This window comes from Pararge aegeria, chromosome 20 (assembly GCF_905163445.1).
Source record: "Pararge aegeria chromosome 20, ilParAegt1.1, whole genome shotgun sequence".
NCBI lineage: Eukaryota > Metazoa > Arthropoda > Insecta > Lepidoptera > Nymphalidae > Pararge > Pararge aegeria.
The window spans coordinates 6,367,481-6,380,616 of record NC_053199.1 but is presented as its reverse complement, the minus strand read 5'-3'; the positions used below and the strand labels follow the sequence as shown (position 1 = coordinate 6,380,616).

Sequence of the window (13,136 nt, the reverse complement as noted above, 5' to 3'; positions counted from 1 at the left end):
GATAACAATAAAAGAATTAAGAATATTTTACATTACGAATTCAAAAGAGTGAAATGTTTTGAAGTTCCAAACCATTTTTTTCTTATTTAATTGCACGTTATTTCAGCAATTAAAATATCACTTGCTTCAACGGTGCAGGAAAACATAAAAAGAAAACCTGCATGCCTGAGAGTTATGTTATCCTCCATAATGTTGTAAAAAGTCTGGAGTCCAACAATCCGCACTGAGCCACCGTGGTGTTCTACGGTCTTAACCCGTTCTTATTGTATGAGGAGACCCGTGCTCTGTAGTGGGCCGGTAATGGATTGATATGAAGGTGTTGATGAGAATATTTTTAAGTTAGTGAGAAGTACCTACTTTTAAATTAATTTGCTTGCTTGATGCTTAAATGCTCAGGTATTACACCGTATTATGACCTCTTCTATAGGGGATTTGGCGGAGCATTTACCACATGAAACGACTACGCAGCGTTATATATTTTTGATAATTGTTTTTTTATGATTTAGTAATTTATTTGCTAAAATTTTTTGGTAGAATGTGAACCAAAAAAATATGACAAACGTAGATAATGTTCGCAACAGTTTTAAACAAGATACATTATATTCTTTTTGACTAGATTAGCGAGAGGTAATTGATTTATTGATAACACCTAATCATATCGAAATAAGTAGTATCACACAGACGAAAGTAATTACACAGTGAGTGGAAATTGTAATATAGCCGATTTAAATATGTATACCTACAATCGCTATCTTATCTATACCTATCACAAAATCTGTCTATCTATTCGCTTACTACAATCTATAATGTTAAGAAGACTAGGTACATATCTAAAAGGGAATCTCTCTTCATAAACTAGGAAGTTTACCTGAAAACAAAATTTGCATACCGGTCTAATATTTCCTGGGATAAGCGATACAAACAAACATCAGCTTCAAAATATTAGTATAGATTGAGCTGTGCGTGTATAGGTAAATTAATTACTTAAAAGAGGTTCTCAATTTAATGAGTAGATATTTATATAACTTTTAAATCGTCTATTTTACTTTTTAATGACGGCAAACTGGCGCATTGTGCAGCGACCCTGCTTTCTGAGTCCATAGCCGTGGATTCCCACTTCTGGAACATGTTTGTGTTATAACACAAATGTTTTTCAGTGTCTGGTTGTTCATCTCAATATTACAAGTATTTATGACATATCATTCTTAAAAAGTATTCATCAGTTATCTAAGTACCCATAACACAAGCTACGCTTACTTTTGGACTAGATGGCGATGTGTGTGTTATCGTAGTATATTTATGTTTATTTATTTTATTTTAAAAACTATGTTAATAATGAAAAATAATAATAATGTATACCTAAACCTAAACCTTGGTTTAGCAATAATCTTGCGAGATTAAATTCACACAAAAATAGTGCTATCATTTACGATTGATTAGGAACGACGCACGACGCGCGTCTTATAAACTGTTCAACATTGTTTACGACAATATGCGCAATCTTAGCTGCCCGGACAGAAATAAGTTACGAGAGGCTGCAATGCTATAGATTTTAAGGAAATCAATGACATAACTGTAAATAGTAGGTAACAAGCGCGAGCCTCTTTGAAATCTATACAATTTCAGGCGAGCCAAGAGCATCGTGCATTGTAAGTACTGATTATGATACAGCAGAGTTGGAATCAATACCGTATAAATTAGTGTTGCCCAAATTCAGTCTTGGTCTTGCAGTCTTGGTCTTGTTCTTGCGTTTTTGCAAGACCAAGACCAAGAACAAGACCGCGTATTTTTAGCAAGACCAAGACCAAGACTGACCGTGCAAGACTTGAGCAAGAACAAGACATAGCCTGCAAGACTCTTGCGTCTTGCAGCTAGGACTTAGCGCTATTTCACGGAGTAGTTAGGTGTAACAGTTCGGTGTATAGGTAGGTAGGTACGCTTAGGAATTCTATGAGACGCAAAAAACTATATCAAAGAATATGAAAAACTGGACCTATGCGCATTACGACTAATACCATAAACATAGCGAATAAAAAAATATCTATTAAATTCAAACTGAGTGCATGCATAGTTATGTTTTAACCATCGGCACTTTGATAATGCGGCATCAAAGGTTTTGTACTTACTTCTCAAAGAAATTTGCCGCTTTTCGGAAGTACATGGTTATGATACACGCGCCGGCGGCTTCTTTTGAAATCTAAAACAATCGTTGCCGCCGCGCCGAAATCATAACATTTGACACTATTCATGCAAAATAATTTCGAATTTTAAGAGTACCTACAGGTGTTCCAAAGAATAAATAAGTTTCAGATTGGTGATTTTAGATTGGTGGAGGACGCATGAGACAGAGTATCCGATTTTATCGAAAATGGCCCGTGATTTTCTCTCAATACCTGCAACTTCAGTACCTGCTGAGAGGTTATTTTCTAAAGCATCATTAGTAATTAGAAAACATAGAAATAGGTTAAGTGATGAGTCAGCCAGATGGTTACTTTGTATTAATTCTTGGTCAAAAGAATTGATATAAAGTATCATAACCTAATGATAAAGCTGTTGATTTGTGTTGTATTTTATTTTTTATTCAAATAAATGATAAATCGTAAAACTCTTTTATTAAATTTCTTATAAGTTGAGGGTTCAATCTCTTTCTAGACAGATAAGTATTGTTCTTTAAAATACAGTCAAGTTATTGTAATTAATTTATTTTTTTACATGTTTTAGCAAATGTAAGCTTATAAATCATAAATGTTTATTAAGAAACAGTTACTTCCATGGAAAACGACATATAGGTCAGTTGATTTTTCGAATTTCTTATCAAATCTTCAGTTATTTATTAATCTGCTTGATCTTTACTATGGCTATGTTAATTCAAGCTCACAATGTTCCAATTCTAATACGTTTTTCTAAGATTTAAAGTAAACTTTAATAAATAGTAATAGACTAATAGGTAATTGCAAGACTTGCAAGACTCTTGCTGCAAGACCAAGACCAAGACCAAGACTGGGAGCGCAAGACCAAGACCAAGACCAAGACCAGGTGTATTGGCGCAAGACCAAGACCAAGACTGGCTAAGTCTCGTCTTGTTCTTGCATTTGGGCAACACTAAGTATAAACAAACTTCCGGTAATGTTACCATTAAAATGAGTGCACCTAATTGAGACCAAAATGGCCCTTAACACCAGGGCCCCAAATCTTCTATTACAATAATTGTGTGTCAATTGTCGATCAATTACAAAAAGTGCTTATAAAAAAGAAATTTTTTATTTATAAAACTTTTAAGATTAGACCCACACTAGATAAGCCTGTCGCGGCCAATTAATTATTTAAGAGAAAAGCGTGCATTGCTGTTAAAAGAGGAAATATTATATTTATAATATTTTAATGATATCTATCAGTTTTTTTAATTAGTTCTTTTTGTCATTGATTGATTGACTAATCTGACTGAATCTTTTACATCAAAAGATGGCGGATTGATATCTTAAATCTGGAACATTAATATTCTGGCAAAATACTATATAGTGTTGTATGCACGGTTTGTAAAAAGTGTCCTTAATCGCTATTTATCAATGTTAATAACGGGATCAGTGATAATAATAACCCAGCTTTGCTTAACTTAGTTTAGTTGAGAGTTTTACGTATACACAATCGATTTAGATCCATTATGAACATAGTCATAATTTAGAGATTCATCGCTGACTCATAACTATATTATGAGCCTGCCATCTGCAGTACTATGCAGAGCTTTAAAAATCAATGCAGCATGCGCATTGAGAAAAGACGGTGCATTTTCCACTGTAGTGTACCTACGTGTTTTCCCAGTTTGTACTTGTATTTGCAAACAAAGCATCATTCAGTATCGTGTATTACTATACTTAGTATTATTTAAGCAGAAGAGTTTACTTCAAAGCGTTAACTAAAGGAACTAACAGTCCGATTAATTTATTCTTACGCTGTAAATCTTTATTAGGTTAGCTTTTTGAAATTAAAGCTATTAAAACCAAGGGCTATAGTAGTATAGTAGAAATAAATGTTTATTCGCAGTCTCGTTGTTTTGAAACCACAAAATATAGTAAATAAAGTTTTGTACTTAAATTTTTACTACAATGCATTTTTTATTGCATTTCTCTTAGAAAGGATCCTACGGGTACGGGTACGGGTTAAGGATCCTGCGCATTTGATTATTTGATATCAGTCATTTCCTGAGCAACGTTAGAAAAAGTTAGTCAAAAATAAACAGACAGCATTACAAAAATAATAGAAATAAGGGTTTCTGTGCAAGTGCTCTTCAATATATACAACACATTTAATTTAGCACCTATTTTAGTGCTTGCCATAAAATGTTTATAGGACCACCCCAATTCAATTTACGTGTTGTTGTTTTGGATTTTGATGGAAAAATATATATATCACATATATGTACTTTGCGGACAATCTAATGAAAAATACAGAGCTTAACGTGTTTCCGAATTCCTACCAATCCCTCATCGAAGTTCTGAGTTCTTAAGAAGTGATTAATTCCAAAATTCATACAGTTGGCCATCGAATACTGACTATTCAAACCACGAGTGTAGTTGTCAAAACAAATATTTTAAACAACGCAATGATGTCAGATAGGCACTTCATACTAGGAACTTTTTGATTAGTATAATATGTAAAGGAAAAGATCTATACGAAACAAATGGTATAACATCTTAATTCCTATTGGTGTGAAAAATGTTAAGAAATATTTGCACCTCGATCTCTCGCCAATTTAATTTGACCCGGAATGGGAGAATCAATAAAACTGTTACCAGAAAACTTGCTGGAAACGTGCCAGTGCGGAGTTTATTCATGAAATGGCTTTTCGCCTCGTCTCTTATGGCTGGAGCCGCAACCGACAACTTAGCTAATCATTTTATCAAGTTTCACATCGTACAAAGCATTAGAGATATAATATGCAGTGAATGTAAGAACTAACGCGCGGTAAGAAAATCGTCCACACGATTTTCATTTCGCGTAAAGAATTTCGCCAAACACGCACTGGAAATAAATTTCCCTCGCGAATTTTCAGTTTTTATATAGCATACAACTTCATAATGCACAAAATATGAGCGCGAATGTAATCCGCAGATAGTAGTATTGCAGTTTTGCAGTTTTGCAAAAATCGCGCCGATTTTTTTTCAGTGATCTAAAAGTTATAATGTATTTTCCAATCAATACTAATAGAGTATTGTGATCTGTGGATTGCTTTAAACTGTCCAAGGTAGTGGGATTATGAAGAAGTAAATGAATTAAGTTGATAATTGTAAAAACTGTATTGCTGTAGGTACGTTATGTTAGCCCAAGGCATTGAAGAAGAGTTGAAGGATTATGATCTAGATCACAATGGACATATCAATGGATTTTTATTTATGAGTTATCGGTATAACTCAGGTCGCACACATTACGTTACCGCCAACTAAACCGTAGGTAAGACATAATGCCGGATTTTGACGTGACAACGTCTTATAAATTGGTTTGCCGGGTGACACTTCAAGAAACTGCGTTACGCTCCGCTCACGTTATGCGCTCACAATGAGAGCGAGTGAGAGGCACGCGTCCCTTCCACTCGGGCATGGTTAGCCCGCCTAAGAGCGAGAGAGACAGACATAAAAAGTGAAAGGCACGCGTCCCTTTGTAGTAAACGCTGTTTCATTGTACGCAAATGTATTGCAAGTTATTGTATGTATATTTGTATATAAATACGTATGTATGTGTAAAGGTAAAAACAAAAATTTTGTTAATATGAAATTCAGTGCGAGATTCTTTGTATAAATTAATGTTTTAAATATAATTCTTTGTATAAATAAATGTTTTAAATTGTTACTATTATTTCATCCTTCTTCCTACTATACGAATGAATATTCACATTAAAATTATTTTACCACTCAAAGTCGTTGTCACGTAAAACTTTCGCCCGTATACCGACTTTACAGGCAACCAATTTTTTTTCTCGGTTAAAACTGCTCACGGGTGGAGAAGGATATCTAAGAAACTGCTTATATTAATAAGATTCCTTACTCTTACCCTTTACTCGTAACTGGTACCTACTATTAGATTTGCACATCGTTTTCGAGTATGGAAACCCTATAAAGTCAGAGTTAAAACTACCCAATTTACGTTGCTCTATAATTTAATTGCTTTATTATGATTTGATGTTTCATCATCATCATTATTAGCTTAAAAGCGTCCCATTACTGCGGCACTACTGTTGCGGTGGAAGCCTAGTGGGCTAAGACATCGGCTTCCCTTTCGGGGGGGACTGAGTACGATCCTCGGCACGAACCTCAAATGTTTCGGAGTTAAGTGCGTTTTTAATATAAAAAATAAAATAAACATCACTAGCTTTACCGGTGAAGGAAACCACCGCGATGAAACCTGCACGCTTCAGAGTTCTCATTAATATTCTCAAGGGCGAGTGATGATAACGGTCTAAACCCTTCCTATTCCGATAGGATCCTCATGCCATGTATCCGGCTGTTAATGGGTTGATGATGATGATGATGACTGCGGCACAGTGTTCCATTGCGGGCTGGCGGGCTTTGACGATTAGTGATAATGACCAAAACAGACGGCTTAATGTGCCACCCATGAGGATGAACGCCGCCAAATTACTAACATTGAGCTGGTACTGAGATTCGAACCCTAAATAGATGAACATCATCAAAAGCTTACAACAGTCCACTACCTACTTAGTCACTTCATACTACGCCCGCGGGAAGAGGAAATATATATATAGTTTTAACATTCTGACCACTAAAGCCACAAGGCGACATACTCTGCGACTAAAGCGTGCAAATCTTATAGTACGAGTACAGATAAATCATTTTAATTCAAAATTTAAAAAAAATTCAAAATTCATTTATTTCAAGTAGGCCTAATATAAGCACTTTTGAAACGTCCAGTCTGTCTGTGTAGCGACTCTACCACCGGTTCGGAAGGCAGATTCTACCGAGAAGAAGCCGGCAAGAAACTCAGCAGTTGCTCTTTTCCAATATGTTGAATGATATTAATTTATATTTTGAAATTATTTTTCTATCCTGTGAGGGGTATTCATCAATTGTATAGTAACCTCGCTGTAATAAATGTGTTTTAACACATTCGTTAAAGTTATGCATCGATAGGTCCAAAATTACCCACAAATGACTTCTGTACCTTTCGCAGACGATATGCAAAATGTCACTAATTTATGACCATTTCTTGTAAGTCGACTATTTATATCCACTTTTTGTTTATATAGACTAATATGTTGTTTAATATTAAGATATGTTAGAAATACTGGTTTAATTTGACTCACGTTGACTGTCGTCATTATAAAGAGATGCCTGATGCCATAGCTGTAAGATCTTGCCTCCGGTGAGAAGTCGGGTGCCTTCAAGATTCCACGATAGAGCTGTGATCGGCCCGTCTGCTACCAACTTGCCAGTTTGAACCCACCGGTACTCCAAGCCCTGTTAAACATTTTTTACTTAAAAAAAACTTTTTGCCCTTCTTACGACAACCCAGCTAAAGTGTTCATTCATAAATCAATACAAAAAATGAACATTGTATTTACCCCAATAGACGAAAAAAAAAAATTTATTGTTAAAAGTAACCATTATCTTGGTCGGATTTACATCACGAAATTGGGGCCGCAAATTGGTTGTATGACCAAATCATGACAAATTATTTCCGAAACCTTTACATTCACACAATGAATGTGATGAAATTAAATGTCATGAAACTAATTTTCATGCCACTTATTTCGTAATTTATATTTGACTCTAGGCTTAACGACTGGTGCAAATGTAAATGGCCAACTTGGACGAGTCAATTAAATCCAGCCGGTTCCGGGAAAAAATATTTATCTGAAGGCAGGTAGCGGTGATAGAGCAGTGGCTAGAAGCTCGACTTCAATTTCGCAGGTCCCGAGCTCGAATCCCAGCACGCACCTCTGACTTTTCTAAGTTATGTGTGTTTTAATTCATTAAAAAATATATCACTTGCTTCGTCGGTAAAGGAAAACATCGTGAGGAAACCTGCATGCCTGAGAGTTCTACTTAATGTTCTCAAAAGTATGTGGAGTCCACCAATCCGCACTGACCCAGCGCGGTGGACTACGGCCTTAACCCCTTCTCATTGAGGGGGGAGACCCGTGCACTGTAGTGGACCGGTAATGGGTCGATATGATGAAGGTATATGAATGCGTGGTTTTTAAGTACCGGACTAATTAGAGAAAATACGTAGAAAAAGACTGAAACCTAAAAGTTTGCGTTTGTTAATAGCTAATTAAAAGTAGGTCAACAATATGATTAGCTGTTTTAAGACTTCGCTTGTTCGTTAATAAGCTTTTAAATTTCAAAGACGTAGCAGTCGATAAACTGAATTTTATTCGTACGGGATACATAGTCTGGAAAAAATCACTACTGGCAATAGCCTTCGCTCAGAACTAGCGACTCTATTTTTACAGTTATCTCTGTGTGTATACATAAAATTAATTAATGAGGTGTTAGCGATTATCTCGACGTTTTAATCTCTTTTAGAAATACATAGGCAGTTTAGTTTGTATTGAACTATGTACGTTAACCTGACCGAAATCTCGCTTTTATTTCGTTCCCAAAATTGCGTGAATGATTTAAAATCTTTTCCGCTAATACAACGTTTTTCATAGCGATCTCCTCGTTTAACTTACGTCTATTAAAATAGCTTTAATCTTAATTGGCTTTTGTTTATTAAAATGTGTACTTATGTCGTTGTCTTATTATTATTACTAGCTGTTACCCGCGACTTCGTCTACGTTTGTTTATGTTTTTCTAAAGGCATGTGGCATTCGATTTAGGTGTAATTCTACTGAATATTATAAGTTGTGTATTCTTATATAAAACAAGATTTGGTGTAATTTAAAAAAAAACAAATGACATAATAAACAATATCTAAAAAGGACTGTCTAATCAATTTCTGCTCCTCCTATCACTTACAAAGAATAGTAATCGTTAAAGGAAGAATCCAAATTTCATTATTAGTTGATTCATATGCTAAAGGTAACGAAGAACATTTCTGACAACTTTTATTTAGTCATAGCACTGAGGGTCATCAAGATAACATCCTGGAGACGGGGCAAATAATATTAAAAAAACGTATTCACAGTGCGGCAACAAACTAAGAAATAAGCTAGATTTTTATATAACTCATATAGGATTTGCCTCTCCTCCTTTATGTTACAATCACATCAACATTCCTTTACACGTCCCTATTTGCCCTGACCAAGACAGGACTGGAAATTTTATCGTCACGAAGTCTAAGAGAATCTTACGATTAGATGGATTGATAAAATAGGCTCAGCACTAAACTTCTAATACTTCGAGTTATGAATGTTACGGTCAAAACAAATGTATCAATTCTAGAATATCGTCTATTTGTATTGACTTACATGTACATTTCGATCGCATTACGTAAACTATAGCCGTATAGCAAAATCCATCTTTCATGTTAACCCGGCAGCTATACATAATGCAATCGTGATGAAACTACAGAGTGAACGCGATTACAATGCATTCTTATGAAGAGCAATTTAATATACAATTGTAAGTCATGTGACTGACGAGTGCGTTGAACGAATTGAATACAGCAAATTGTTTCAGATGTATCCACTTGCTACCTACATCTCTATAATTGTTAACATACATAGGTATGATGAGTGCGCAGATGCAATGGTTTAAATAGCTAGCACTCTCAGCAGGGCTAGCACAGGCAGGAGAAAAAAATTATATCCCCTGACAGGTGATATAAGTAACATGGACAGGTGATATAAGTAACATGTCCAGCTACTTAAGCACGGGAACATGGAATAGGGGAAATTTAGTCCCGTTTATTCATCATCATCATCATCATCAGCATCACTTCAACCGATTGAAGTCCACTGCTGGACATAGGTCTTTTGTAGAGAGTTCCAAAATCCACAGTCCTGGGCCGCTTGCTTCCAGCGGCACCCAGCGACTCGTTAGATGTCGTCTGTCCACCTTGTTGGGGGCCGACCAACACTGCGTTTAACGGTCGCCATTCCAACACCTTGGAACCCCCAACGTCCATCGGATCTCCGAGCTATGTGCCCCGCCCATTTCCACTTCAGCTTAGCAACTCGCTGAGCTATGTCGGTAACTCTGGTTCTTCTACGGATCTCCTTATTTATTATTACACATATTTTATTTGGATATTATTTCCACTTGTGCTCCAGTGCTTTGAGAGTTGATAAAGCTGTGGGAGATGATACATTTTTATCCTTTCCCCGAGGAGATAATTGTCTCCTGCCAAACCTAGCCGTGCAACTGTGGCCTAGCTGAGTGAGAGAAAATCAATCGTTCGCCTTCGCTAACCAACGTTAACTCATCAATTATTAGCTTATAATAGTCCGCTGCTAGACTAAAGGCCTCTTCTTAAGAGAGGGTTTCCCAAGAGGAAGCTTCTGCCCGTTTTCCGTTGTTTTATCCGTAATAACCTTTAGTGTCTTCGTACGACACCCGCGGGCAAGAACAGGTTAAGAGGGATGGTGACAATTTTATTCTGATTTGCCGTCACCACACGCTAATCACCATTATCATATCAACCCATTACCGGCCTACTATAGCGCACGGGTTTCCTTCCACGATGCGTACACCTCTCTGGCCCATTGCGAATTTTGTGAATATTATAAAGAACTCTCAGGCATGCTGGTTTTCCTGCACCGTTAAAGCAAGTTATATTTTAATTTTTTTAAGGCACATAACATAGAAAATTCAAAGGTGCGTACTAGGATTTGAACTCGGCCCCCCGAAAGAGAAGCCGAAGTCCTAACCATTAGGCTATCGTCGCTCACCACACGTTAAATCCAACCAGACGAGTGTAAGACAGGAAATCGAATTAAGTCGGTTGGGCCGTGCATTGGTAGCAAGCAAAACGATTTCGCATTTATTATAGTTGTAAGGATGTTTTATCGCCACTAATATGCGTCATAACAAGGCATCGGATAAATTCAAGCAATTAAATGAGCAAGTGAGTTAATTGCTACTGGCGCATGGTCCATAATGAATAGGTATACATCATAATTTAAAATTAACGTTACAATTAATAACGTATTTGTGGTTTAGGCCATAGAGAAAAGTGGCTGGTATTGGGTAGCGATGGACTCCTGCGAGAATGGATGTGAAGTGGCAGTTCCTGACCTGAAAGTTGTGTGGTGGACCTCACACAACTTTCAGGTATACGGGTTTTCTCACGATGTTGAAGCAAGTGATATTTTAATTGCACATACTTAGAAAAGTTAGAGCGCTGGGATTCGAACTGGGCCCCCCAGATACTAAAGTCTAAGTCCCACCCATATATACCCCTTCTATTTTTTTTCCACTTCAAGTTGTAAATGGTGGTAATTGATGATTTAGTCTGAGATGTTAGCGGGCTAACCAATTAGGGATATGGCAGTTATGTTAAACCCATACCCGTTTCCTTCGCGGCATCGTACGCTGAATCGCTTGGCAATACGACTTTATCGGTAGGGTGGTAACTAGGCCTGGCCGAAGGCTCCCACCAGACCAGACCAGACCAAGGACAATTCGAACAATATAAATTCCAAATTGCCCCAGCCAAGGATCGAACCTGGGGCCTCCCAAATATCAAACCACAGTCCACAGCGCTTAGAACTGCCCCTCTAAAGCCCGTCGAAGTTAAGCCACGAGTTGTACGTGCGCTTACGACAATACATAGACACCACAAGTCCCAAAGCAGGTTTGTCTAAAAGACTCATCTTTAAACATACATGCATAGACTGTTAATTACCATGGATTTGCTATGCCGTAGTCTCGTAACAATAGAACTTCATCTTAACTTTGAAAGGTCTCCGACTACAATGTCAGACCGAGGATAATTAGCAGACACAAAAAAAATCCATTCTAATTGAATGCATTTCGGATATTTTTAAAACGCCAATAAATGATAAATTGATAAATAAATGTTTAATTTCTTAACTTATTAGGATACAATTATTATATTATATAACACACCAGGAAATTAGTGTCCAAAAAGCCAAGCTTTAAAATTCAAAATTCGTTTATTTCAAGTAGACCCAGTTTATAAACACTTTTGAAACGTCAAACAGTCAGTCTGTTTGTAGTGACTTTAACACTAATTCGTGTCCAGAGAGGGTATTTATACTATTTAAGAGTCTTTTGCAATACGTAGTGCGGCTTCCAAAGTTTTAGTATAGGAATAGGAATGTCTTAAGATTAACAGAGCTCGTGTTTTTGAAATGCCAATAGGGTTTTTATGGCAATCGAGTTTAGTGAAGATCTTATTATGAAAAATTTCGATAATTTCAAAGCAACAAAGTTCCAAAATTCAGGAATACGATATCGCTGTATTAATTAAACATAATAGGCTAACAAACTATTACCTCAATCACTACGGGCGTCAAGCTTATCAGGGTAGGATAACCGATTAATGTTAATAATTTATAGCGGTTTCGTTCATAAAAAGTTCGCTTTAAATGATAAATATTTGAATGAGGTATCAGAAAATGGGAGTTCCGTTATCAATTGTCTAAATAATGGTTTCCCTGTGTGAGCATTGACTAGGTTGATTGACCGCTTGTGTTCGAGCTCGTACCAGCGCGACAGACAGCGGCAATATGCGTAGACTTGCATAACTGAGGTATGCCATTCCGCAAGGCCGCAATGCATAACAATTTTAAGCCCGACCCCGGAGCGTCTTATTTATTCGTCTTACCATTCATTACATGCTACCCTCTAGACAAACGAGGCAATTAGAAAATATACATTTGACTAAACGTAAAAGTAACGCATGAGCGTTACACACGGGAATTTACTAATCTAATGACTCAGGAATGTCAACATTTTAAAGGTAGGTAAACGAAACGATGTTCGTATTTTTCGGCGCAAACAGCATATACTACAATTACTTGAAACCTGTAAACCGGAAACCCGTATTCCGGTAACTAGAGCAGCTCACTGACCTCTATTATTATTAGTGAGATCAGGTGCTCTAGTCGACTGATAGTTTGTAAACGAAAAAAATATAAAAATAAATAAGTACAATGTATTCTGTGTACATTATATGTGTCTATGTTACTTTACATCATATGATTTTTTAAT

General features: G+C 36.5%; 1 protein-coding gene across 3 annotated transcripts in view; it reads right to left on the bottom strand.

Annotated features, from left to right (window-relative positions):
* LOC120632614 (dmX-like protein 2) overlaps window positions 1-13,136 on the bottom strand; it is a 67,184-nt gene that overhangs the window by 51,793 nt on the left and 2,255 nt on the right. For all 3 annotated transcript variants that reach the window (XM_039902545.1, XM_039902547.1, XM_039902546.1), the window contains exon 3: window positions 7,316-7,469. In XM_039902545.1, the coding sequence (XP_039758479.1) occupies window positions 7,316-7,469 (154 nt within the window). The remainder of the gene's footprint in view (window positions 1-7,315; window positions 7,470-13,136) is intronic.